Source organism: Eretmochelys imbricata, chromosome 10 (assembly GCF_965152235.1).
Source record: "Eretmochelys imbricata isolate rEreImb1 chromosome 10, rEreImb1.hap1, whole genome shotgun sequence".
Taxonomy (NCBI): Eukaryota; Metazoa; Chordata; order Testudines; family Cheloniidae; genus Eretmochelys; species Eretmochelys imbricata.
In genome coordinates this window covers 2,020,956-2,048,717 of record NC_135581.1, presented here as the reverse complement: position 1 = coordinate 2,048,717, position 27,762 = coordinate 2,020,956, and the positions used below count along the sequence as shown (strand labels likewise).

The 27,762-nt window shown below is 44.6% G+C and overlaps 2 protein-coding genes across 3 annotated transcripts; one reads left to right on the top strand and one right to left on the bottom strand.

Annotated features, from left to right (window-relative positions):
- Positions 1-1,717: 1,717 nt before the first annotated feature.
- UBFD1 (ubiquitin family domain containing 1) lies at positions 1,718-13,751 on the bottom strand. Its single transcript, XM_077827447.1, has 7 exons — positions 13,666-13,751; positions 12,984-13,265; positions 12,665-12,873; positions 11,372-11,437; positions 11,066-11,171; positions 7,758-7,840; positions 1,718-6,334 (listed from the first exon to the last, which is right to left on the bottom strand). Exons 1-7 carry the CDS (start codon positions 13,691-13,693, stop codon positions 6,224-6,226), a joined length of 885 nt encoding a protein of 294 aa, XP_077683573.1. The 5' UTR covers positions 13,694-13,751; the 3' UTR covers positions 1,718-6,223.
- A 474-nt stretch (positions 13,752-14,225) lies between these two features.
- EARS2 (glutamyl-tRNA synthetase 2, mitochondrial) lies at positions 14,226-26,911 on the top strand. 2 transcript variants are annotated; one of them, XM_077827445.1, is made up of 9 exons: positions 14,226-14,522; positions 17,037-17,192; positions 18,540-18,729; positions 19,219-19,691; positions 21,047-21,155; positions 21,853-22,006; positions 23,105-23,235; positions 25,026-25,161; positions 25,823-26,911. In XM_077827445.1, exons 1-9 carry the CDS (start codon positions 14,387-14,389, stop codon positions 25,904-25,906), a joined length of 1,569 nt encoding a protein of 522 aa, XP_077683571.1. In that variant the 5' UTR covers positions 14,226-14,386; the 3' UTR covers positions 25,907-26,911. The 2 variants fall into 2 exon arrangements, with proteins under 2 accessions (XP_077683571.1, XP_077683572.1); XM_077827446.1 differs by lacking the exon at positions 14,226-14,522 and adding an exon at positions 16,163-16,233.
- Positions 26,912-27,762: the final 851 nt, after the last annotated feature.

Genomic DNA, 27,762 nt, shown 5'->3' with positions numbered 1-27,762 from the left:
ATTGGGAAGTGGGACTTTTGACTGTATTTTAGATTATACTTGTATGTGTTTACATTTTTAGGATGTGCGCACTCAACAGGCACATTCCAGCATTTAAAACAAAACCTAACCTGATTTTTAAGCATCAGTGTAGATATTCGTGTCTCATAATTCACAGCTTTTTTTTTTTTTTTAAATAATACAAGGAACAAACTACATAGCTAATTCATCCACATTTGGAAGTCAGAATCCAACACAGACACTCTAGTCTATAGAAATGCCAACAGGTAACACTGGAATCCTGACTTCCTGGGCATTAGATAAAGGAACACGGGAGCACTGGAGCAGAAACAAAACTGTGAAATGACCAGTATGCTGTGGACCACAGGCATGCCTTTGGCATCTATAAATTACCTACACCTTGATTCTTGGTACCAGGATAATTTCTCCTTCTTTGATCAACTCGGACGGGTTATGAATTTATCAGTGATTGGTAAGAATACAGTTTTATTGTTTCATTTTAATTAAATTAAAAGGGTGAGGATAGGATAAGAGAAAAAATGAAAAACAGAATGCAAGCACAAAAACCTGAACAGGGAAAACACTTAAAAGGAGAGCGCAGTAAGCGAGAGAGGGGGAAAAAGAAAAAGCACCCACACCCCAAACTACAAGGAAGGGGGAGTTCTATAGCCTGTGTTATACAGGAGGTTGGACTAGATGATAACTGTGGCCCCCTTCTGTCCTTAGTACATATGAAGTCATTCTCTAACAGGGATGATTTTTGAATTCTGTTTTCTATAGGAAATAGGGTGTGTAGAATGTAAATCACTCAAACACAGAATGCTTAATTATCAAACTTTAATAGATAAGACTAATTTTACAGAATAAAACAATAGGATAACCAGTCAAGGTTATGCTTAAAAAAATCCAGCAGTGCAAATCTAAGACTAAATATTTGTCATCTCCCCCTCCTCCAAAATAGGTAATAGATTATTTTAAAATACCATAAATATGGTACTTACATATTCCATTTTATAATAATTCTGCAGTGAAAACTTAAACATGGTCTTTTTTTTTTTAAACATACAGAACCAAAGAATAAATTGCCTAGAATATGGGTAAGACATAGTAAACTTCATTGAGCCACACAAAGGAAATCTTTTACTGGAAGGTAAAATGACCATGTGTTCTACATATGACTTGCTACAGCGATCCTGCCCTCCCTCAAGTATAATAAAAGTGACCCTGACAATAAACATAATAAAGAATCAACTCTTATCAGGCAGTGAAAGTCTAGAGTATGAATCTCCAAATGAAACAGGTGCCTTGGGAAAGCATACTGACAGAGAGAGAGAGAGAGAGAGAGAGAGAGAAGTAAACAGTAAACTTGTACCACTGAGTTGGCAAACCAACCAATGGGATCACAGAGTACAGAGCCTGTACAGAGTACAGAGTACAGAGTACAGAACATGCCAGTGCCCTGATAGCTCCATCAGCAATTATTCTGAGGGAAAGCTGGAGTCTGGTAAAAGAAAAAAAGGAAGAAAACCCCACCAAAATATGGCACCTTTGATATAAATGGCATTGCAAATGAACTGTTTATCTTTGGCCCTTATCGTATGAAATGGTGGATACAATGTGTGGAAACATCTATTTAATTTATCAGGCTGTGTGCACGTGCGGCAAGTTAGAGAATTGCATGTTACCGGTTTCTTAACTAATTCTTCCCCTGAACCACTTTTTCTTTTTTTCTTGTCACTTTGCCCAACTAACCACCCCAAGAGCATCCTTATCCAAGCTAGGAATACATTATCCTTGAGATGTACTTACTGGTGCTAAGAAAACCGCATGATTTATTTTAAGGTTGAACTATGGGAAACTTACGGGTATTAAAAATTCTTCATACAAAAATGACTGAGCAGAAGAGTTGGTGCAGCTGATATTTGTGCCCAGCAAAAATTTAAAAACATTTATGGTACTGATTTGCAAATATGATCAGGAAGGTGTTTACGCTTGGGATGCAGAGTGTTATGGAGTGAATACTACATTCAAAACAAGCAGAGATAAATGAGAAATCCAGGCAAGCAAAGATCAAAAGTAATACAGCGAAAGGCTTGCTACTACATCGGTAGCGGTAGCACCGGCTCCAGCACTGTGAGATGTTCGACTTCACTGAGGCTCCTCACTTACATGGGTTGGTACTACTGTACTTCAGAGAAGAAGAATTGACACCTAGAATAGCTAAAATGGATATTTTGGCCAGACAACATACGAAAAGCATCTAGGATCTGTGTGCATGGAAATACTTTCCTCATTCCCACCAAAAATATCCTCACTTGCATTCCAAATACTTTCTTTGCTTGCCAGTAACCATAGAAGTGGGGCAAAGCACCTTCACTACTACTTAATTATGGGGTGCTAAATCCCATTTAATGGGGAATTACATTCTTTTAGAATATGGAACAGAACCCCCCATTAAAGGGTTTAATGTGAAAATAACTGAAGGTACTCAACTTCTGTATTGTTTATAAGCATAATTAAGAACTCCCCATGGAAGGATTATATGAATGATCTTTAATCTTATTCAGCCAATTTAGAAATATTTATTTTATTAGTACTTTACTTCTAACACTTATTTTGTAATAAATGATTCTATTACTTAAGGAGATACCAATGTACTCTTTACTCCATCACTGCCCATGTGCTCCTTGGGCTCTCAGGACCAATGGATACCCTGGATCCAACAAGGAATTTCCTATGGTTACAGAAGGAGAATTCAGTGTCATGACACAGAGTGGCAAATGGCACTTGGACTCAGCAGACTACAGAATATATGCTGAAGTCACTGTGTATTCCTCGCTTTTTATGAACAAGGTGAATTAAAGCTATTTCTACACTGAAGAACTTAGAGCGGCACTGTTGTACTGATGTACCTGCACAGCTGTAAGGACTCCCGTGTAGCTGCTTTATGCCAACCAGAGAGAACTCTCCTGTCGGCATAATTAAACCACCCACAACGAGCGGCTGTAGCTATGCCAGCAGGAGAGCGTCTCCCGCTGATATAGCGCTCTGCACACGAGCACGTCTGTCGATGTAACTTATGTCCGCCAGGGGCGTGTTTTTTCAGGCCCCTGACCGACAAAAGTTTTACATACAAAAGCGCCAGTGTAGACATAGCCTAAGTTACTTTTTTAGGTAATACCAGAAGACACAAAGCTTCACGTCACTCCAAATAGAGCTGAGATAACTTAAAGGGGCACTGTCAACTTTAAAATTAAATAGTTCAGGTTGAATTTAAGAATAAACTTTCATGAAACCCTAAACCAATAAACATAACCAAAAAACCCAAAGCCAACAATGAAAACGGGTTAGACACATCTCCCCTTGCTGTGTTGTAACCCAGACAACTGCCCTTAGAATCTGAAAGTGAAATTGGGTGAACAAAAATTAAACGGATTTCATGTTCTAAATCAAATGAAGGTAAAAAGGAAACAAGGTACGTAAACAGGGACAAGTACATTTGAATTTAATATTTTTCTTCATTTGTAATAATATAAGATGTTTGTAACACAAGTAAAGATCTAGAATTTTTTAACTGACAGTGTCCTTTTAAATACCAGTGATCTATTTTACCAGGCACAGGATGTAGAATCAAGAAAATCCTCAGGGAAGGAGCAAACAGGAACATTAAAGGTGACACTGGATTCCGTGTCCTAGGTGCCCTTGCTCTCTTGGAAGTGGTGAGGTCACATGTACACCACTACCACAGAACTACAAGCACTGGTGGTAGAGTGTGCTCAGCCACATTATTGAGTGTGAACCCTGAATTCACTGGAGAGTTTAGAAGGGGTTGCAAAACAGAATGCAGTGGGGCCTTTCAAATGAGAAGCCAATGAAAGCACAGGAGAGGGAACACAAGTGGATTTACGGACAAGTTCAGGGGTACGTGAGGCAATGAGTGGAAGCTGATAGTTGCTGAATCAGCAAGGTTGGGTAAAGGTGTAGGTGAATGAGTATGAGGAACAGAAAATGCTTCGTGTGTCACTGCCTCTCGCTATGCACTGACGTAGAGTGCGGTAGTGTCTGGTGTAGGTACAGTACATACACTTTCCTTCATATACTGCAGTTTTAGTCTTAATACTAAAATCGGACATTAGAAAATAAAAAGCATGATATCTGCATTTAAGTTTTACATATCGCTCAAAGGTAATGGAACTGACAGCAACTCTATTACCAGAATGAATGCACTTGCTAAGAGCTTTCAGAGGTTGTCCTAGGAAACTGACATTGTACTATTTCAAAACTATCCCTGTTACAATGTATATATTATATGGCAAGACACAATAGTACCGGTTTTCATATGAAAAGGAAGTATCTAAAGCTACAAATGTAACAAGTATGTGAACAATTTATAAACAAGGGGAGAAGAACACCTTTAACACCGATTTATATTACAGGGATGTTCAAACTGGAAAGACAAACCAGAACCAAAATTATTTTGCCACCAATAGTCTACAGGCAGATAGAGAACCTTAATCCAAATTGACTTGCAACCACCATATTTGGGGGAAAAAAAAAAGCCCACACCATAACTGACCTCCTCCCCATCTATCTTTATAAAAATACTTATTCAGGAATTTGTATCTGCTGAGTTTCAACATGGTTATTTCAAATAAAATAAAATATAGACAAGGAATATGTTAAATTTAGCCTTTGCTAAAGAGGGATGTTTCCCTACCAATTTCACAAAATTTTGAGCTACACGTATCAAACAATACTAAGAAGTGTACAGTGTTTTTTAAAAAAAAACACAGGAGATAAAAATCAGAACAGTGATCTGTTATATGCAGGTTAAACGGATAGCAGGACTGATTCAGCCTGGCTGTGCAATACAATCCGTTAAGGGTGTGAACTTTTCCGGGACTGAAAGGGTCCACTCAGAAAACCTGAGATAAATGGCACTTTAACTTAACTGCTAAATGGACAGGCAAAATGTCATGAGCCACAGATGAGGAACATCAGAAAGAACTAGGGTAAAGAACTAGAATAATTTGTTGGAAACTTGAGGAAAGAAAAGCTGAAATGTAGCCTTACCATCTTTACCCTTTAAAGATAAAGGTCAGTGGTTGGGTGCATGTACAAAACTTTGTAAGACTCACTGACCTTATTACTAGGACTTTTCAAACCCAGATCACATAGGACTGACTATTCTACCCTATCTATGCAGTATCCAAATAAAGTGGCATCTTGGCCAGCTTATCCCAACAATTAATAGGAAGGTCTCTTTGGTTCACTTCCTTTAGCATCATCTTTGTTACAATTGCAGTGCACTGACTCCAGGAGTCCTTTGCAGAGTGCAAAAATCAATACTAACTCAGCCAACTAGGTCAGCGTTAGGACTTCGCTGCAATAGGATTTTGGACCCCAACATAAAAGGTAAAGAAGATGCTCATAAAAACAGAATTCCCCTGAAAGAGACAAAAGGGCAGAGCTATGCAAGCAACAAAGAATGACTGAAATTGCATGAAATGGGATATAAGCAGCACCAAGCCATCTTGGCTACAGAAAGTCTACAGTGGTATCTTCCTGCTCCCAATATGCAACATTGCAAGCATCATCCCAGAGCTGCTGGTACAAAAAACAGAGAAACTGGGCATCTTTGGGTTTAAACAAAAAAAAAAAAAAAAAAAAAAGCTAAAATGTTGCTACTAAAAGAAGTCAAACCTGAAATAAAAGGGCCAGCGTAATATGGCTTACTAAACCCCAATTTTGCATACTGTTCAAAAATTTTTAAAAAACTGTTTTCAAACTCTCAGTCACAACCAAATAACTAAATTAAGTCTGTTTGTAACTGAAGAATTATGAAAATATTTGTCTTTTGTTCAAATCAAGTAAAAAATCCTCAGTACATTGTAATATTTTCTTCTGAAAACTAAATTGGAAGATCTACTCTCAGAAGATTTAAGTGTATTACACACAATGGTTTATGAATTAAGATTTATTGATTTCCATTGTATTTACTTTAAATATGATTGAAGCTGACTGCAGAAAAGGGATGCTGAAATTTTTAAGTTAAAAGTAAACTAATGGTGAAAGAACATCACCTCTGGCTTCCGTCAATGCCTCGTTATATCATATTTTATTAATAAAGTTCCAGGACTGTCACATCCAGGGATGTCAGAGGCCTCTCCCAGCAGTGTCCTTTGTTTTGTGTCAGCCTCCTGTGCCAGAGGTGAGTGTGCTTTCAAAAATACTGCCATTTGCCCAGTACTGTGTCTTTGATTGCATCAACATATTGAGTAGGTACCCAGTAGACCCAGTAGTAAGATGCTTCTGTAGGGCCCAGTTGAAATGCCTGCAAAATTAAAAGGACAACAGGTAGCATTTACAGATTGGAAACAAACAGAACAGGTGGTGTCAGACAATCTGGATGGTCAATTGATACTCAGAGCAGAATCTGCAGCACAACGCCTAGAAAAAAATCTAAACCAGTTAATTCAGTGCAAAGGGCTGAGACGCCAACCAAGGGCTGAGGCAGATGGCTGCATTGTAGCAGTTGAAGTTTCAGCAAGTATTCTGTATTTAAATAGTAAATACCATTGTCTATTTATTTTGACTGATGTAAACAGGAGGGAGAACTACGAAGTGGCAACAGTCTCTATCCTTGTGGTTTGAGCAATAGTTTATGCCCTAATCTGAAGAGGCTGCTCTTCCATCTGAGTGATTACAAATGGAACGTTTGGAAAAGGCGTGGAACAGCTTCCTCTTGCAGATAATTTTTTCTCAGGGCATTTCCCCCTTTCCTCCCACAAAGAAAGAAGTGGAATTTCTGTCTAAGAAACTTATCTCAACATTACGAAGTTTAGTTACAGTGATATTCTTTAAAAGACAGGCCTGACTGGAAAAAAAGCAACTCTTGGACTTTAAAAAGTCCCATAGCAGAATCAACATTACCCTTGCCTGATATGTATCACTTTCCTAAACACAATACCAACCTTTCAGAGATTCAATACATTAAAATGGAGGGTGGGAAAATTCTTTACCTCCACTGAGGCAGGTAGAGAAGATGAATGGAATAGGAATTAATGCAGAACCAGATATGGGGAAGTAACACGTAACCTACCAAGAGCTAACCTCTTTTCTGACAAAGGATCACCACCACAAAGTGTTTATTTTGAGAAAATGATCAGATGGAAGTTCACTCTAGGACGACTAACTTTCTCCTACTGTAACTGTCAGTTAAGTTTTTACTGAGCTAAAGATTGTTCTGGCAGAGTTCTTTAGTGGAAAGTAATGCTGAAGATGTGGAATTCATATTGGCCCCAATGTTAGGGACATAAGTGTTACAAAGGAAGAAACTGAAAAGACAAATGTTAAATATGCATAAAATCAGATAGGATTATGGCCAGGTTTTCAGAAGAGTTCAGCACCCAATCTGCACCCGAAAAGTTGAGCTCTTCTGAAAGTCTGTCCCTAAGTAAAATGCTACACCATTTTAGGAAATACTCCAAATTTAAACATCTGACAGTGGCTGTGCCGTCATTTCAAGCCATAGGATTTTAAATGGCTTTAAAGCTTGGGTAGAAACAGTTCAGTATCCCAAAGTCATGGCAACCATTCAGCTCATATTGCTCAGAATATTTACTCTGTAATAGCAGACAATACTGAAGGGTCAACTTTTTAGAAGCATTTAAAACAAGGCTGTCAGCCTTGGCCTTATTCTAACAAACTTCTTGTTCAATGTATTAGCGTCAAGTTATTAGTCCATTATTACTTACCATCATGTGATAATCCTCATGTCCTTCAATAGGTTCACTCACCACATTTTTAATGGACCCCATGGGTATTTTTTCTGTTCTCTCTACATTGAAATGGATAAAAATAACATTTGATATGTCAGCAGTGCTTTGCTACAGTGCTTCATATTGACTTCAAACACCATCTCTCACACTCCTGCTGGGGGAGGGACAGGGGATAGCAGCATGCAAACAATTCCAAGTAATCCCAGTCCCTGCTACCTAAACTCTGATGACTCACTGTGCCAGGTAGCCCCTCTAAATACCAGAAAACCTAATCTTCTTCACCAACCAATATAGGATCCTGATCCTGCAAACACTTATGCATGTGCTTAGCTTTACTACTGTGATCAGTCCCATTAAAATTGACAGGACTCACAACTGTAAAATGAAGCACTTACATATATGTATGTGGGATCAGGGTTTAAGTGTGTAAAACAATTAACTCTTTTCATCCTTCCAATTTCTGCAGAATTGAGCTATGAAAAAAGTGTACAACTCTCTGTCAAGATCTAGTCCTGTCTCCAGCACAAGACTGCATTTAGTGGTTATTATAAAGGTATTAAAAAATAGGAAGGCAAATATTAATAAGAGTATAGAAGGGAGAGAAAATACAAGAGATATTGAAAAAATGACTATAACAACATTACAAAATAATGGATTTGGTAGTCAGCTGTGACCAAGAGGAATTACTAACGCATAGGACTCACGATGGATGTCTTTCATTTCTTATCTATGACTTATGTCGTCACTTCTTCCTTTAGACTTTTAACTAAAATCTTTCCTTTTAACTCCTACTTCCATCACCCACGTCAGTCTGACACTCTAAGTTCATCTTCTTGAGAACAAGAGACAGACAAAAACAAGCTCTAATTATAGAAGATAAGCCAAGCAATGCACACCTTAAATGAGGAGCACCCTTTGAAGCGCAATGCAGAAAGCAGCAACTGCTCGGAAAAGACACATAAGGAAATGCAGCTGCACAGAGGCACTTTGTAGTTACACCATAGAGAAGACAAAAATGTAAAAATGTAAACCAATATTCTCCATTTTAATGCAATAATTACCCTGACCCTATAGCTGTCACAGATCAATTCCAATCAAATTGATGGAAGGATGATCATTTACTGAGCAAATTACTTGGCACTTATTCTGCATCCTCCAAACATTAACTGATTACTTCTCAAAACATCTCTGAAATGGACAGGTCAGCGTTACTTTACAGATAAGGAAAGTGAGGCACAGCCAGGGGAAGTTGCTTGCCCTAGGATCAAAAGGTGCTTTAGAAATATTAATCCTCAAAATCTGTAGCAGAGGGAAAGGTAAGCAATTATTCAAACACTAATTAGCCAATAGAACACACCTATCAATAATGAAATGGAGAGCAACTCTGACTTGACTGCACCAACACTCAACACCATGCTGTAAAAGGACTAGTTCTCCATCAGTCATTTACCCCAACACAAATGAAGTCGCCGTATTGGGTGTTGCCACAGGATTGGCGCCAAAAATTCATAGATTTTAAGTCCATAAGGGACCATTATGGTAATCTAGTCTGACCTCCTGGACATCACAGGCCCACAGAACCCAGCCAGTGATTTCTGCTGGGCTTTGGAAGAAGACCTATGCTGTATGGGAGTTAATGTTTGCAAAGCTCAATATAAGTGTCTATTATTATTATTTTGCAACAGGAAATTGTTATCCAAGCTAACATAACAGTACAGTTAATCTCTATTACTCAGACAACAAGTCCCTCCCATTCCTCTCCCCATTTTTGCAGCATCTGGCCAAAAGAGCAAGGCATGGGTTCCTTTAGTTATCTGGAAGCAAGGGATTATTTGAGAGTGATGTCCTCCGCACACTGTGCTATCTCCACAGCACTTTCAGCTCCTGCTAGCCTGTCTTCAAGATTGTAAATTGAATTCCCTGCAGCTGCACATGCTGTCATCTCTAAACTAGATTGCAATTGCACAGCCCTGAAACAAGTCACCCAACTCATTTCAGTTCCTAGAACAGCTAATGAAAGCAGTGCCAGTGTTCCTAGCAGTATTCCAGCTCTAAGAGAGACCCTCTGTGGCTTTAGACAAGTCACTTAGCCTCCCTGTGCTGTGGGGATTAAATTGCTTATGCAGTGCTCTGAAAATAAGAAATGTTATGAATGCTAAGTATTATAATCCACAATTGAGAGTTACAGCTAAGAATAAGATTATGTCACAGAGGTTGTGGATCTCCCAGGTGCCAGCCCTGGAGTGCCAAGCTGCTGCGGGTGGCCCTGGAGCTCCGAGCCCCCGTGGGTGCTGCCCCCCCCGGCAACTTTTACTAAAAATAACCATGACAAAATCTTAACCTTATTTATGGCATAGTAACACAAATAAATTCAAGCTTTTTAAGTACAAATACGTAAAATATTTTGTAATATTCAGCTGCCTGAAGAAAGCCTATCTGGGAAAGAAACAGAGTGAACATTTGATTTTGACAGGTTTCAGAGTAACAGCCGTGTTAGTCTGTATTCGCAAAAAGAAAAGCAGTACTTGTGGCACCTTAGAGACTAACCAATTTATTTGAGCATGAGCTTTCGTGAGCTATAGCTCACTTCATCGGATCCGATGAAGTGAGCTGTAGCTCACGAAAGCTCATGCTCAAATAAATTGGTTAGTCTCTAAGGTGCCACAAGAACTCCTTTTCTATTTGATTTTGAATGATTAATATACAAAGACCTGGAGCTATTCCTTTAATAAAGTTTATTCTGGACTGAAACTGATCTTTATGATGGGACTGCCAACAATGCCATGTACCTGATCTGTGATTGCTAGCAGCAAATATCTCCAACAGATGGAGATGTGATGCTAGATGAGGAAGGCTCTGAGTTACAACAGAGAATTCTTTCCCAGGTGTCTGGCTGGTGGGCCTTGCGCACATGCTCAGGGACTAACTAATCACCATATTTGGGGTCAGGAAGGAATTTTCCCCCAGGTCAAATTGGCAGAGACCCTGGGGTTTTTTCTCCTTCCTCTGCAGCATGGGGGACGGATCACTTGCAGATTTGAACAAGTGTAAATGGTGGCTTCTCCATAACTTGAAGTCTTTAAATCATGATATGAGGACTTTCGTAACTCAGCCAGAGTGATGGGTCTATTACAGCAGTGGACGGGCGAGGTTCTGTGACCAGCAATGTGCAGGAGGTCAGACTAGATAATCATGATAGACTTTAAGGTCAGAAGGGACTACAAGTCTAGTCTGTACACATACTCCAGGTATTGACTAGCTGTGTAATAGTCTTAGTCACTTACCTTTAGTGCCTATCCATAGCTGATCTTGCTCTAGTTTAAAAGTCAGCCTCACTTTCCCCCCTGTTTTGTTGTACATGCCAGATAAGGGCACTGTTGGCAGGCGTTCCTAAAAATACACAATACGAAGAGTGAAAATGCAAGACTTAAAATGCACAAGAAAAAGCTGTAGAGTACAAGGGATATCTATGTTATTCTACTAAGATAGCAGGAGGAAACAAATCTGGAAAAAGTCTCAGGGAGCATGAACAATGGGGTGGTAGTGTACTTCCTGATCAGGACAGTGGTCCAAGTGGTTATTTAACTTACCTGAACACCCTTAACAGAAGGCATCACGTCTTCAGGTTTTCCTTTATCCAATACTTTTCTGTGTTGCTATAACAAAAACCAGAAGTTAGACTACTGAAACGTGACACAAAGCTTTTAATTTACTCCTGACCACTTCCTGAAATACCGTGCAATAGGTCTATATAACATTTTTTTTAAATATGGTAAAAGTCATTTATCATACAGAAACTGGTTAGTTTTAAAAGTTAACCAAAGGGATTTTTTTTTATGACTGTCTAAAGAATACTGTGAGAATCAAAACCCAAAGAAGATGCAAAAAAGGAAAACGTCTTCTATTGTGTGCAAAAGCCAGGAATCAGTTTAATATCACAGAGGAGTTATCCCTTAGTAAGACAATTGTAATAATCAGGTGTTATATTCAATGATTGTCAGAAATACAATCCCTAGATTTAATAAAGTAACACAGCAACAAAACCAGAATAGATTAGAGCACTATTAATAAGGAAAAACATGCTTGCAACTGACAAGTTTGCTGAGTACCTTTGAACAATGATGAAATTTACAGTAAATGCGAACTATGATAGATTATAAAAAGACAAAAGGATATTTCATAAAAGAGTTGCAGACCAACAGGGGATCTTAACTTTTAATGGAATTTGTTGCTGATGAAAGATATGCGGCTGAAAACAACTAGAATTAAAAGCCCTTTATTTAGCCCTACCACAGATGCAGCACAGCCATGAGAGCATGCTTTCTCACACTGTAGCTGAACTTTCTTTGCGGGGGGGGGGGGGGGGGGGGAGAACACTTTTAGATGTGAGAGAGTTCAGTGTTCTCTGTGCTGATGAAGCTGCCAAAAAAGAGACCACTAGGTACCAACTATGAAGATGGTTTTGGAGACATAGAAACTAGACTGCTAGAAATGGGACTAAGATCATTAAGTTGTTTCACATTGGTGACTGAACAGCCACCAATTTTTGCTCACCTGACCTAAAAGAGGAGACTAAAAATGGAATATGAAGCCTGTCTCTTGTGAATCCTTGCTGCTAACATTTGTCTTACTGAGTTGCTGAGCTCCATCAGCCAGCAGTGCAGCACTGAACTTGCAAATCCATGGCTTCCACTGGACTAGACACCAATATTTCCGGTTAGAACTCATCTATGGTGGTCCCTTCTTGTAATACTGATTGTAAGTAAGAAATAGTCTACTTCATAGTGGAATGGAACCCAAGGGTTAGAACACAACGTTACACAAGGACTGTACTAGCCCCGCTTTCCTTGTCCTATGCCAACAGTTATTGAGACATCACTTACCTTTTGTCTACAAAGCGGCTCTTTTTTATTTTCTTCAGCTTTCACCTCTTGTTGACCAGCTTCTTTGGGAGTATTTACTGCTAGCACATCATTGATAGTGGAACCAACCACCATTATTTTTGCACCATTTGTTACTTTGATTTCCCGTAACGTTTTCTCCTCTGGTAGAAGTCCCTTAAACATGACTTTCTGCATAGTGGGTGGAAGGCCTACCAGGCAAGAATTAAAGAGCATTTTAAACCCCCATGAGTATATTTTTGGTCAGAAGAGAAACAAGCTTATATGGCAAGTAGTTACCTCTGCATGCTCAACATTTTACCTGTGAGTGAGTGGATTTTCTCTTTCAGATCAGCCCCTGTGCTGTCAAGCAAGAACTTCACATCGTATTTATTTTTGTTCCAAATGATTTTTAACTCTACTAGATCCTTCCCAGTCTCGGAATCGCCGCCGTTGCTGACTGAGGCCTGTGAAATGGCTGAATCCTCTTGCAGCGGGTCCATTTCCAGGGCTTTTCCAGCAGCAGAGGCATGGCTTTCCCCAGCATCTCCACAGCTAAGCTGCAGGTCCTGAGCTTCTGTGTCCATGCCGGGCTCATCAGCGTCTGAGGAAACAAACAGACCCGGGCAAGCCCCGGGAGAGGCAGGTCGGGCGATTAACGCTGCGGAGGTCCCCCGCCGGCGGCTCCGCTCGCCCCCATCCCCGTGCTCCTCCGGGCGGGAGGCCCCGGCACCAGGGCAGCCGCTTCGCTCCGCAGCCGGGCCCCGGCTGCCGGGGGAGGGACACGCCACCCGCCGGCTGCCGCGAGACTCGGGCACCCCCCCCCCCGGCGCGGGGCAGCTGCTAGGGCTCGCCCCGAGCCCTGGTCTCGGCACCCGGCTGCCCGGGCCGCGCCCTGCCGCCCGGGGCCCTGTCCTCCCAGGGCAGCTCCGGGGCAGCCCTCCGACTCCGGCGCCAGGCCCCGTCCCCGCACGGTCCCTGCCCCGGCGGCCACCCGCTCTCACCGTCAGGGGAGGCAGAGGCCGCGGCCATGATGATTGTGTACAATCCGCCCGCGGGGGGTGCTGGGAAACGCCGCGCGCCGGGATTGGCCCCCACGGCGCCCCGTACCCCGCCCCCGCCAGCCCCGGATTGGCCCCTACTGGCCCCCGTAGCCCGCCTCCCCCACCAGAGGAGGCGAGGCTGGAGCCCTCCCGCGGCGCTCGCTGCCCCCCAGCCCGGTCCCGCCACGTCCCCTCGCCCGGCTGGGCCCGCTCCCCTCGGCCTGGTGCGGCGCCCCGAGACGAGCCGGGCGCCTGACAGGCCCCGCGCCAATCCCAGCTCGCCGCCCCGGGCCCCCGCCGGTCGCCGGCCCCGCGCGGAGCTGCCCGTGGCGCGGGGACCCCCTGCCGGGAACCCCCCGGGTGTCGCTGGCGCTGCGGGGAAGGTGCCACTTCTCCCGCGCCGCCCCGGAGAGGACCCAGGAGGAGTTGTTGTTGTTCGGGGTGTGGGGATAGGCTTGGCCAATGCGGAGTGACTTGTAGCTCGCCCCCCCCCGTTTAGACACAGCGAAGCGCCCGGCAACCGTGCCCGGACCGGAGGCGTAAGATAAAGGGGACGTGGCTCCTTTAAGGGACGCCCCGCCCTGTGGTGTAGGGGCGAAGTTGATTGGCTGGCTGTGCAAAGCCGGAAGCAGTTCGGCGCACCCACGTGCGCGGGGAGCTCCGTGCCGGAACGGGCGCTTCGATGGCGCCTGCGCTGCGGGGGGCTGGGCCCCTTCTGCGCGGGGCGCCTCGCTGGCGGGGCGCCGGGGTGTCGTCTCGGGCGGGGGACGTGCCCTGCGGAGCCGGGGTGAGGGTGCGGTTCGCGCCCAGCCCCACAGGTAAAGGGTCCCCAGTCCCAGCACAGGGCCGCGGTAGCAGCTGGGGTTCGGGGTCCTGTCCTCGCCCGCACCTGAAGTTACCCACGCTGGGGCAAAGAACAGGAGGGCTTGTGGCACCTCAGAGACGGACCAGGTTATCGGAGCATGAGCTTTCCTGAGCTACAGCTCGCTTCATCGGATGCATCTGCTGTAGCCCACGAAAGCTTACGCTCCAATAAACTGGTTCGTCTCTAAGGTGCCACGAGTCCTCCTGTTCTTTTTGCGGACACAGACTAACACGGCTGCTTCTCTGAAACCATTCTGGGGTGGCACGCTGCTGGCCGGGGGGGGGCTGGTTCTGCCCTACTGGAAGGGACACCGGAGGGGTGGGGGGGTAATTTTGCATGAGAATTGTAAATGTGTCCTTGAAACACCCATTGAGACTTTAAAAAAGTGCCTGAAAACTAAACCAAAACTACCGAAATGTAGCTAATATCCGAGAGGATAAACTTGGTGTGAGTTAAAAATGAGCCTAATTTGTTGTGATTCAGGAATGGGGATGTAAATAGAGTGGTGAAACTCCTTTAGAATCTAAATGTCAACTTAAAATATAAAAATCACTCATCTAGTACAGGGCCAGAAATAATAATAAAAAAAATAAAAGTGGCTGTTTAATAACCCTTCCCCACCCGCTTTTTGTATTTTTTTCATAATTTGCACTTTTGGAGAAACTTTCATTTAAAAGGTTTCAGAGTAACAGCCGTGTTAGTCTGTATTCGCAAAAAGAAAAGGAGTACTTGTGGCACCTTAGAGACTAACCAATTTATTTGAGCATGAGCAGATGAAGTGAGCTGTAGCTCACGAAAGCTCATGCTCAAATAAATTGGTTAGTCTCTAAGGTGCCACAAGTACTCCTTTTTTCATTTAAAAGTTTTCAAAGCATGTCACAATGCCCCTGTGAGAGCGATGTGTATTATATCACTCTTCTGAGTTTAAAGGCTCAGGGTCACACGCAAAGGCTCTGTATACATACTAAAGTTGCGTCAGTTGAGCTAGAATAAATGTCTTAAATCGATTTGGATAAACTCATGCAAATGGCTCTATGGGCTCTTTTAAATCTGTTTACACCTGGGTTGTGTCAATATAGTTTTAAGCTGATTCCTTCTCAATTTAAGTTATAATACATATAAGCAACAGAAAATTGATTTAAGAGTATCCACACAGAGGTTTGCAGTGGTTTAAGTAAATAGATATGTTTTAAAAAATTAAACTGATACAAGTTTTGTATCTAAACAAGGCCTGTGCCTGTGACGGATCTGAGAATGGAACTCCATCTACCAGCTGGCACTTCCGTGTCACAGGAATAGGTGCCTTAAAAATAATGGACACAATCTGACAAATTTGGGCCCCTCAGCCTGTACAGAGCCCCATGGACTTCAGTGTGTCAATGCGGAGTGGTTTATAATAATGGAACCTAAAATGGCTAGTTCTGTATGCTCAGAATTAGCACTCTCTCCCAGTGAAAATATACTGGTCTGTTTTTAGTCCTTTTTGTTTTCAGGTTCTCTTTTGTAGCTTGCTACAAGGGTCTGTTTAATGTGGGTTGCAGGGGAAACCCTCTCAACTGAAACTGAACATTCATAAAAACACTTCTGTTATAGGTGATACCTGACATTTACATCCTTTCATCTGTGAAGGCTCCCAAAACATTTTAAATACCTCTTTTAAAAAAGTACGTTTTACACCAAACTGTGACATTGTCCCTTAATAGATCTGTCTTGTCACACTTTGAAATTAGTTGCATTAGTGATCAGTTAAACTGCATATGGGTATGTTGTATGCCAAGTCAGGAGCAGATCTTGCAGTGTTCTGCTCCAGCCATACAGGTCTCCCAGATAAATAAGATAAAGGGCAATTTCCTCTGCTGCAATGAGAAGCACTGATTAATGGCCTCAGCTCCGAGAGGGTAGGATCATTACAAACTGGCAAATGCTTGGGGCGAGTTGGCAATCTGTGCAGGCTCTTGTGATCACACAGTCCATCCTGCCTTTACTAGGCCATTGCTGTTGACCCTCAGGTTGCATATTTACTCTTTAAAGACTTGTCTAGTAGGACATTGAACAGCTGCTGCTAATTTTCAATATTAGATCCCCTAACCTGTACTGAAACCTGTGTAAGTGAGAGTGCAGACCACACAAAACTCTTCAGTGTTTTGGAGAGGAAGACGGAAGCTAATCATGCCATCTGAAAGAGTTTTGAGAATGGCTTTCTCCAGTGGATACTGTCATTTAAATCATATTCAGCACCAGCTCAAGGAAGCCATTTCTGAAAACCAGTCATCGGTGCTTCAGTTTCCTAGTGTAGACAGAGCTTTAATGGTCTGCATAGCCATTTGTTGTTTCTCTGTGTTGTTCAGGTGTAATAATGTGTGAAATGCCATCATAAACAATAGTTTACAGCTCCTGTTGAAAAACTTCTTTTGTCGATTGTATCTAATTTGACCTGACTTACTCTGCTTTTGCTCTTATAACCCAGGCTTTCTGCACTTGGGCGGCCTTCGCACTGCTTTGTACAATTACATTTTTGCTAGAAAAAACCAAGGGGCTTTTATCTTGAGACTGGAAGATACGGATCAAAGTCGCATTGTGCCTGGGGCTGCGGAAGGAATAGAGGATATGCTGGATTGGGCAGGTAACTTCCAAGTCTATACACTTCACTTCTTAACTACTGAAACAATCTACACCATGAAGAGTTTTACTACTAAAAAGAACCTCACTAAAATTCAAAATCCCGTCAGCACTCTTCCTTGCTATTCAATATATTGAGTGGTTATCACGAAGGGCTAGGAGCCAGAAGGGTCCTATTGTAGTAAGACTTTAGCTAATGATTAGGTGAGTGTCCTTTGGTTATCCTGTGCAGAAGGACCATGGATGTTTATCTGGAAAGAGATGCATCCCTACCAAAGAGGTGTGTGGGAGGTTGGCAAAAAGACCAGGAGCTGGAACTGAGAGAACTCAGCATGAGTTAATAAATTGTGTGCGTGCATGTAATTTGCAAAAAAGGGTTCTGTGACATGTCTTATAAGATTCAGAGATGGTTGTTCATCTGTGTACACACCAGTCTCCGGGCTGCATCCTTTGCCTCTTTTTGTGCTTGGATGAGTGTTAAAGATATTGCATTGATGGTCAACGTTTGAGAAGATGGTGTTACTGTTAATTCTGTTTCACATGTTTAGAATTCCGAGTACTCTGGTAATTTAATCACTTTACAGTAGAGAAAATAATGGGTCCTAAAATCTCAGCTGCATTTCTGTGAAGATAGTGTAACTTACCAGAGGAAGGTGTGAGTGCGGGCAGCCACACTTACATACTTCACACTCGGCTACTTGAAATGTATTGGACCTGCTCAAGTATTTGCCAGTTTGTCATGGTCTGACCTACCAGAGGATGGAAACCTGAAAGAGACCATAAACCACGGGTGGCCAAACTTACTGACCTTCTGAGCCAAATCTGACAATCTTCAGAAGTTCAAGAGCCAGGGTGGGTCTGCCGGGGCTCAGGGCTTCTGCCCTGCGGGAGGCACTGGCCAGGGCTCAGGGCTTCAGTCCCGCTCCTGCTGAAGCCCTGAGCCCCAGAAGGCATGCTTCGCAGGACTGAATTCCTGAGACCCCCTTCCCCACTGGGCAGAAGCCGCTACTCCACCACCTTCCTGCAAGACAGAGGTCCCAAGCTCTCTCATCCACCCCAAGTCCAGTAGGTGGAGAATGGGGTGGGACTCCGCGATCCGCATGTTAACTGTAAAAGAGCTGCATGTGGCTTGCGAGCCACAGTTTGGCCACCCCTGCTATAAACGCTAACACTATTGATGGCTCTGGAAGATTCCTCTAGAGTTCACCAGGTAGAGTCCCAGGCTGCGAGTGAGCAGTGTGTTCTGTGGACACACTACAAACTCCTGCCTTCTGATCCCTGTTGAATGCTCTATCATCAGACTTTACCTTGGACTGAGAGCTTGTTAAATCCCATAAATCTGGCATTCCAGGTATCCCACCTGATGAAAGCCCTCGCAAAGGAGGCCCGGTTGGGCCCTACCAGCAGTCTCTCAGACTTGAGCTGTATAAGAAAGCCAGCAAGTTTCTTCTGGAGAATGGTGCTGCCTACCACTGCTTTTGCACCCCTCAGCGCCTGGAACTGCTGAAGAAGGATGCGCTACGGAATCGTCAGACACCACGGTAGGGGGGCTTCCTGTGGAGTGTGTGCATGCAGAACCAGTGAAGAAGTCTCTGGCATTGGGATCCAAGACACCAGTTGCCCAGCTACAGGGGCACTGAAGGCATTAACAGCTCAGAATAATCAGAGCTCTTACTTGTCACTTTGGCTTTAGCTCCAAATGTGTCTTGTTGTTGAAGGGAAAGTCCCAGTCTCTAGCCTAAATGACCATGTTTAACATTTATATATCACCTACTGTCTCTAAAGAGCATTACACACATTAACTGATCAAGCTTCTCAATCCCCCACCCTCCCAGTGAGGCGTGTAAGTAGATAAACATTATCCCCACCTTACAGAACGAGGGGCTGAGGCATAGAGGTGAGACTTGACCCAGCCCTGAGTGAATTGTTGCCAGAGCTGAGATTAGAACTCAGGATCCAGACTAGAATAGAAAAAGCTGACCTTTTGCCAGTGGTACTGAACCAAGACCATTGCTCTCCTGTCCCAAAAGGTATGACAACAGGTGCCGACACTTGAGCTCAGAGCGAGTGGCTGAGAGGTTGTCGCAGCGTTCTGACTACGTGGTCCGCTTTCGTTTGAAGGAAGGTGTGGAGCCCTTTCATGATCTGGTCTATGGATGGAGCAAGCATGAAGTGGCTATGGTGGAAGGTGACCCGGTGATCTTAAAAGGGGATGGCTTCCCCACATACCACCTGGCAAATGTGGTGGATGACCATCACATGGGAATTAGCCACGTTCTCCGTGGAACTGAGTGGCTTACTTCAACATCCAAGCACCTTCTTATCTACAGAGCCTTTGGCTGGGACCCTCCTCGGTTTGGCCACCTTCCGTTGCTCTTGAACAAAGATGGCAGTAAACTGTCCAAAAGGCAGGGAGACATTTTTCTAGAACATTTTGTTCAAGATGGCTGCTTGCCGGAAGCTCTGCTGGACATCGTCACCAACTGTGGCTCTGGATTTGCAGGTACTTGGGGACAGGCGTGACTCACTGGGAGCTGCCCCAAGGTCTGGTTACTTGACACGTTTGCTGCTTGTGGAAAGATTTGGTGTATTAATGTTTCAGCACTCTCTGAGCTCTCTTTGGAGGGGGTCAAAAAGGAAGGTCTCAGAAGGGGTCTCTACAATCAAAATGCTGCCAGCTCCTCTAAAGTTCCCCCAAGAGTGACGAGGGTCAGGATACCTCTGGGGAGCTGTTTAAAATTCAGTCCAGTTCCTAGTGGGCAGAGGTCCAGATCTTAACGGCCACCTGGTGACAGTCTCAGCAGAGAGGGAATGGGTTATGGAGGTGGTCCCTCCAAAGCATGGGTGGGGTGGATTGAGGAAAGCTTGCCCTTCTGCTCCCCACACTAGAGGATTTCAGTCCCCAAGACTGTCCATTCAGCACCAGCTTCATTGTAAAATGAAAAGAGCTGGAGGTGGGGTGTCAGGAGAGCAGCAGCTGCTCTGGGGACTGTTGGGGACACTTCTGCTCTCTGATTAGTAGTTAAAACACTACATTAAAGATTTTCCCCTGCCTGTTTAACCTGAAAGTCCATGGGAAGCTGGGCCAGTCACTCCCTTTCAGATTCTCATTTTGCAGGAGTCACAAACAGTCTCATGTCTCAGCAAGACAGCACTTCCTATGTGTGGCTTAGGAACCCCACTGCAAATTAACCCCTTCCCAGGGGATGAAACTTTCTGCCTCTGAACACTTTTGCTGCTGGGTTGAGCAACATGAGGATGATTTCTCTTTAAGAACTGAATCAGAACAGCAAAAAGCCAGAGGGAAAAGTCCCTGGTTCCAACTGCTCACAGGGCCTCTCCAGGCTGTCTGGTGCATGGGGGATGCAGTATTGTTCTATGAAGCTCCACAGTAATGCTCTGAATCAGTGTTCCCCTCACCCTCCCCCCCACCTTCGTAACAATTCAGTGCTGCTGTTAAATGGCCCGGGTACCCTGCACTGGCACTTCCAGGCCGACTGCTGCATGGGCAGGTGTTAGAGATATAGGGGAAATTATTAGTCAGGTAACGGCACGTCTACTGAAATACTTCATTCAGTGTCACCCCTTTAAAACAGCAGGAACTCCCTGGGCACTGCCTGTAGCTGGGACTTGGTAGAAAAGTTGGCAGAGTCTGTTCTCAGGACGAAACTGGCATCGCGCAAAATCTTGCCGTGAGGGCTCTGCCTTTCTCTTAAGAAAGTTCCCTGCTCTGTGTTGGCACTGAGCAGGTGCAGCGAGACCCTCCAGTGTCACTGTTTCCTTGGTTACGATGAGCAGCAGTGATACTAGCTCTCCATGGGAGTGAATGCATGATGCCATTGTTGGGTTATTTTGCAGGCAATCAGATGGGCAGGACGCTGGAGGAGCTGATCTTGGAGTTTGATGTGGGCAGAATTACCACCCACTCAGCCCTGCTGGATCTTGACAAACTCCTAGAATTCAACAGGTATGACAATTGGGTGTAGCACCTTATTCATCTCCAACCAACTCTAAAAATTGCCCTCCATGGACTTAGCTTCACCTAATGACTCTGTCCACCTGCTCCCCTGGCCTGCTGTTCCAGTCATGACCTCTTCTCTGTATTCTCTACTGTTGGGGTTCCTTTCTCCCTTGAGCCCCACTCCATCTAGTGTAAAGCAAATAGTTTTTCAGCAGCTCCATATAAGTGTCCTGCCCATTGCACCCACTGGAAGGTCCAGTGCAGTGGCTCCCTTCCTCTTTAACCTGATGGCGCAAGGCTCTGAAATCCACCATTCTGCAATCAATACCAAATGGGGGGAATTGAGCCAACCTCCTAAATAACACTAGCATTCATGTGCCAGGTGCTTGTATACTATGGTGGTGGTCATGGTAGGAAGGCCTAGCTAGATGGGCCATGTTGTGAGAGGAATGCAAGGACTTAAGTCTGGGTGAGAAACTACTTTTTAAAAATCATCATTATTAATGGTGTACCTCTGTGAAGTGCCCCACCTTCTCCCAGAGCCATGTGTTAAGGATTGTTGAATATTTACACTCACTGTAATGTTGATTTTTCTAAATGATTCTATGGGTTTATTTTGTAAACATTGTATAATGACGTTCATAAGTCTGAGTCTAAGCCGAAAAGGTCTGTAGCCATTCGGATGGTTCTGTCTTCTGTGCAGGATTCACCTGGTCCAGCAGATTGGAGATGAGAGGCTACGACGAAAGCTGGTGACGGAGCTGCAGATGAAGGTGGAGCAGGTCTATGGTGATCGGCTTGTGGACAGAGAGGTTTTAGAGAAGGATTATGTGGAGCGAGTCCTCCTACTGAGAAAAGTATGACCAGCATTAAAGCTATGGTGCCCTTTGGGAGGGAAGTAGAGAGTTGGGAGGGCAGAAGCTCTGCAGGTGACCTAGCTGGGTTCTGGGCAATGCTAGAACTTGAGAGCTAAAGCTCCAAGGCCTCACAAACAGTGAGTGGTCCTATCCTGCCAGGCACCTGCATCCCTGCTTAATACCAAAATATGGAGCTGTGGAGTCAGTCCAAGTTGCAGGTATGACACTCCAAGCATCTCCACTATCTTTGCAGACCTGCGTGTCTATCCAAAATGACCTTGCTGGGTAGTGAGCAGCCATTTCTATCACCAAGCCCCCATCACAGATGGTGGTCTCAGCAGAGAGACCAAGGACTGAATGGGCCTTCTCTTGCCCCAGGAGATTGGTTATCTTCAGGGCTCGTTGGCTAGGCAGTTGGGAAAGCTTGCCTACCTTCTGCCTGTTCTGGGGCTAAATGGAGAGAGCATGTCTCCAGCTATGTCAGTGTGGGACTGTGGTTAAATCAAGAGGGTTCCTTAATCCAGAGCCCTGGTCTAAAAGGAGGTGGCAAAGCAAGGCTTGAGGTGGGAGCAGAGGAGATGACGGCCCTGCCTATTGCTACATGAGCAAGGCTGCATGGTTCCTACACTCCAGCCCCATGAGATCACTGCAGGTTTGGGGGTCACTGCACACTCTTGCTTTAATAAAGGCAGGAAATACTGTGGCTCTTGAAAATGTGGTTTCACTATGGCAGCAAATATAAAATTACTCATGTGACTTCCTGCTTCTGCCCTCAGTGAATCAGCGAGTTAATGTCGGGGGGAGTCATTTGCAGAGTCCTGCTCTGACTCAGCCTGCTTGCTCGACCGCTGGCCTGTTACGGAGGCTCGTTGTCCCTGACTCATTGTTGCCCAGCACTTGCATCGTCATTTATGCCAGTGGCAAGTGGGTGTAAAATGCTACACAAGCCAAGTGTCAGCATTCCGCCCTCTGAACTGGTGAGAGTGCAGAACAGTGGTGAATGACCCCTTTGTCACCCTGACATCTAGCTGGAAATAGACTTCATCTTTTCTCTCCCTGAGCTGCCCGATCTTGACAGACCTTCTTTCCATCCCGCAGGGTCACATAAGCCGCCTGAAGAACTTGGTGGCGCCTGAGTATTCTTACTTATGGGTCAGGCCCTCAGTGTCCCGAGAGCAGCTGCAAACCATTTCAGCAGAAGTAGATGAGATAGGAAAGCTAGTCATAGGGTAAGTGTCTCTTCCCTGCTCTCTTCTCTCCCGCCTGCCCCCTCCAGCTGGTCTTGCTGCTCAGTCTGCGCTGGCATCAGACACAAACTCTTGAAAACATGCTATAGTTAGTGTGCATCAAGAGGCTAAACGCATTCACATTCAGTCCTCACCCTCCCTATCCTCTCTCGGCTGCACTCGATGCTCACCTCCAGTCAGCCCATGAAACCAGCCTCTATCACCCACTTGTTACATTTTCAAACAAGCACCTTTGTGCTTTCTCCCATGCTGCCCCAGGTGCATGGGGGGCACTCTCTGTAAACATCCACAAAGCTACCTCCATGCCACTTTCCAGTCTCCTTAAAACTCTCCTCTGCCGAGATGCCAACAAACCCTGTTAGGCAGCTGGTGTTCAGAGATCACTGCCTCTCATGCTGACTGGTAGGGTCTCATTGTTTACTCGTCCCCCTGCAGCAGTCTGTCTGTCTGTCCATCTCTTGTCTTCTATGGAGGGTTTATGTATATGAACAGTTAGCGCACAGCAAGCTGGGGTGTAAGTCTACCTCACAGTAGCCTGTGCACACTAGCTGTCCATGTGGACCCTGCTTCTGCGCTCTAAAAGTTCCCTAGTGCACTCTGATTTACTCCAGTTTCACAGTGGGGTGTATCAAAGCGTGTTGCAATTACCTGTGGTGCAATTCACCAACTGTAGTCTCTAACTTTCAAGAATCCAGGAAGGTTTGGCTCAAACTTTCACGTGCAGGAGGATGTTCAAAACAATTCTGATTATTAACAAAATGACCAGGGTGTTTGTCTGGAATTAATCTGGGATCTTGTGGCCTGCAGAATGCAAGAGACCAGTGTGATAAACTGTAAACTTCTACATGAATTCTCAGCTAATCTGAATAATTGTCACCTCTGGAGTTCCTGGAGGGGACCTCTGCTGTTTCCATGTCTGCATTTCCGCCTAATGCGCCACAGTCCTCTGTTCAGAAATAGTGCTGCGATGGAGGACAGGCCATACTGCTTCTGCTGTGCACTATCTCCTTTACTTTATGCCTCTGGCCTTCACACAGCTCTGCCAGTGCATTTCAGCCCTGACCTGTACCACCCTCTCTTCCACTCCTAAATCTCCTTCTCCCAGCTCTGCTAAGCCATCATAATATGGACCTGCACAGTCATCTGCAATTCGGATCCTAGATTCCCCAGAACTCAGTTCCAACCTTCAGCAAACCCTGCTACTCTGGACCAAGGGCCTCTTCTGAGCCGAGACTAGCAGTTGTGCTGAAAGCTAAATTTTGACCGGTTTCAGAGTAGCAGGACCATAACTGATGCAGTGATTTTGACCGTAACTGATGCAGTGATGTCTGCAGACCCTTGACAGACAGCTGGAAACAGGACCTCTGAGAGGTGCAAGCTGCCTGTTCATTGTAGTGGGATAGTAACTGAACCTTAACGATGGCAATGCAAATGTCAGGAGAAACATCCAGCTAACATGCAGAGCACACTGGGCCTGCTCTTATAGTTGGGGGAACATTAGTAACAGGTCCTGTCCCTAACTCCTCGAGAGATCATGTCCGTGTAAAAAATCTCTGATCAGGCATGTGGTTTTCCAGATCTCTGGCATCATTTTATAATCCCTTGCCTATCTGAGCTAACTGTTTTCCTGGTGCTGCTGAGGTAGTGCTTAGCTTCCTAAAAGCAATAGTTTGCTTGTGTGCAAAAGGGTCATTTGTGGCAGCTCCTACTGTCAGCGGGAATTCCTCACTTCCACGTGTCACTGGACTGAGAGGGCTTCTTCTCTCCCAAAGGCTGATGGAAGGGCAGACTGCTGCCCTGACTACAGAAGGGTTGAATGAAGACCTGAGAGGCCTGCAGGAGCAGACGAGAGGGACCAAATACAGCAGCATGATGAAACTCCTCCGCTTGGCCCTCAGTGGACAGCAGGTAAAAGCCATTTGAAGTTGAGACCTTCCCATCCAGTAATAACAGCCTGCTCTCTGGTCACAAGACAGGCTTTTGGGTGCTAAATCTTGTGTGTGTTTTCCTCAGTTTCTGTAATAAGTGAATGTGCTAATGTGAAAAAGCTCCTTGGCAGAGAGGGATGCTAAGAGAGGCAAGAAGTACCAAGCCATCTCCCCAGAGCTGCAAACCTGTGGTTGGAAAGGCAGCTGGCTTGTTCGTAAGGGGCATTGTCAGCTTTTGGGTGTGTCATGGTTCATAATGTAACCAATAATAAATTCCTCGTTTGGTCCAAAATGATGGTTAAAAAGCAGGGCGAGTTCTCTCATGGCATAACTCCTCTGAATTTGATGGCGCTACCCCAGCAGAGAAGTTGGCCTGATGTTGGGGACTTTTCTTCCAAGATGACAACCAGAGTCTTGTATTAGAAATTTCAGGATATTTTAATCGCAGGTGACTAACAACTCATCATTCAGTCATCTCCAGTATAGAGTGATACAGACTTGTACCCACTGGATGTTACCAAGGGAAAAACATAAAAAACTCCAAGTTCTGATAGTGTTGTGATGAGCGCAGTGTGGGAATGTGAGTAGAACAACAGAGTGTTTGCTTTCACTTGTGCAGTGTCTTTTGTGTGTGTTTTCAGCACGGACCAAGCGTGGCTGAGATGATGGTTTCCTTGGGACCTAGAGAAGTGTGTGAACGGATAAAGAAGGTGCTTTCCAACTAGCAAGAAGCTTCCTAGAAGGAATGGCTCCAGCAGACAGCACTCCCCTTCCGAGCCCTATGTGTTCTTCAGTACTGCAGCCTAAATTCTGTGGTCACAGTATTTCACAGGAACTGGGCCTTATACCATGCTGAATTTGTGAGAGTGCCATCAGCACACTTGAAGATCTGTGTGTCTTCATGAGGCATAACCTAGTTCATATAAGGGGTGCAACTGAATTCTGATTCAGATCTGCTTCATTGTCTTCGTCTTGTGGGACCAGGCTGACATTCAGATTGGGATATGGAGTCCTTCATCTTAACTGTATGTTCAAGTCCAGCCTAGCTCGGCAGTGACTGAAAGTGGTTACTTCTGATGGCTGTTTGATTTCCCATAAGCCACAGCATGGTGATCTCTTTTTGAAGCTGTGTCCAGATGATCCAGAAACCATCACAACTGATGCTAATTAGCCCCCAGTTGGCAATCTGAGCAGAGAGGTCACATGTAAATGGGCAATGTAGATTTGATCCCCTCAGCCATACAAAGTGTCCTTCCAGGTCTGGCTTGATGCATGTTGGTGGGGACTGTTGTGTGAGAGAAGTGTACACTTTTCACTGTCTCTGTTCTGTGGGTGACGCAAGGGCTTTTCTTTCCAGCACTGTAACCCACATTTTTCATGAATACTTAATTCTACTTTTTAAAAAAGTCCCTGATATTTTTGTTTTTGAACTGGACCCAGGAAAAGATAACAAACAGCAGTTTCTGTGCTAGAGTATTACAGTGCACATTGTCATGTCCAGTTAGCAATTTGGTTTTTAAAGCCCCTTTTTTGGATAAAAGCACTTTCATTCTGACATGAAATTGGGGATGCTGGATCCTTTCCTTGCAGGTCATCCTACCTGCCTTCCCACACCCCACCCCCACCCCCACCCCATTAACGCAGCAGAGAAAACATGTACATTTGTACAGCTGTGTCTAAATGTGACGTGAGTGTGTAACTCTTTCCTATCATAAAAATCTGTAACTGTTTTACTGTGGCCTTCTTTCAGCAGTGTCTTTCAGTGCATTTAAGGTGGGGAAGTGTCCAGGTCTTTCAAGAACTGTACATTGGGAACATTAAGTTACTGTGTGCTCCCCCTCGATGGCCAAATGTTGCATTTTAAACATATGCGAGTCTACTCCTTGTGGATAAATAATGATGGGCCCCATTTTGTTCTGAAGTCAACACAAGTGTAAGTGCGACAAATTGAATATAGGTTTCAGAGTAGCAGCCGTGTTAGTCTGTATCCGTAAAAAGAAAAGGAGTACTTGTGGCACCTTAGAGACTAACCAATTTATTAGAGCATGAGCTTTCATGAGCTACAGCTCACTTCATCGGATGCAACTTTGTGAGCTGTAGCTCACGAATGCTTATGCTCTAATAAATTTGTCAGTGTCTAAGGTGCCACAAGTCCTCCTTTTCTTTTTAAGTTGAATGTAGTTACTTTGAAAAGCCTGGAACTAAGTTGAGTGTATCTCACAGATTTAATACTTGCTCCTCAGAGCAGGGATGGCCACTCAAACGTGTTCCAAAAATATGCTGAGATCTGAGCTGTATGTTCAGGGTTAAGCCTTGGGAGAAGTGCACTTTTAGTCCGTCAGGAAAGGGGGCTCATGGAGTCGAGCGGGTTGGGAATGTTCCATGTTCAAAGGGTGGGGCTCTGGGCTGGGGGAGGCCTGCTGTGTGTGCTGTCACTGACAGATGTTGTGGTTTGCGAATCATTGGGGGGGGGGGTGTTGCAAATTTCCTTGTGCCCTCCCTGCTGTGATGCGGGGGTGACTGAAGCGCAGACCTGAGCTGAGGTGCGGCTGGAGCCTTCCTTACGGAGCCCGCGGCTCCC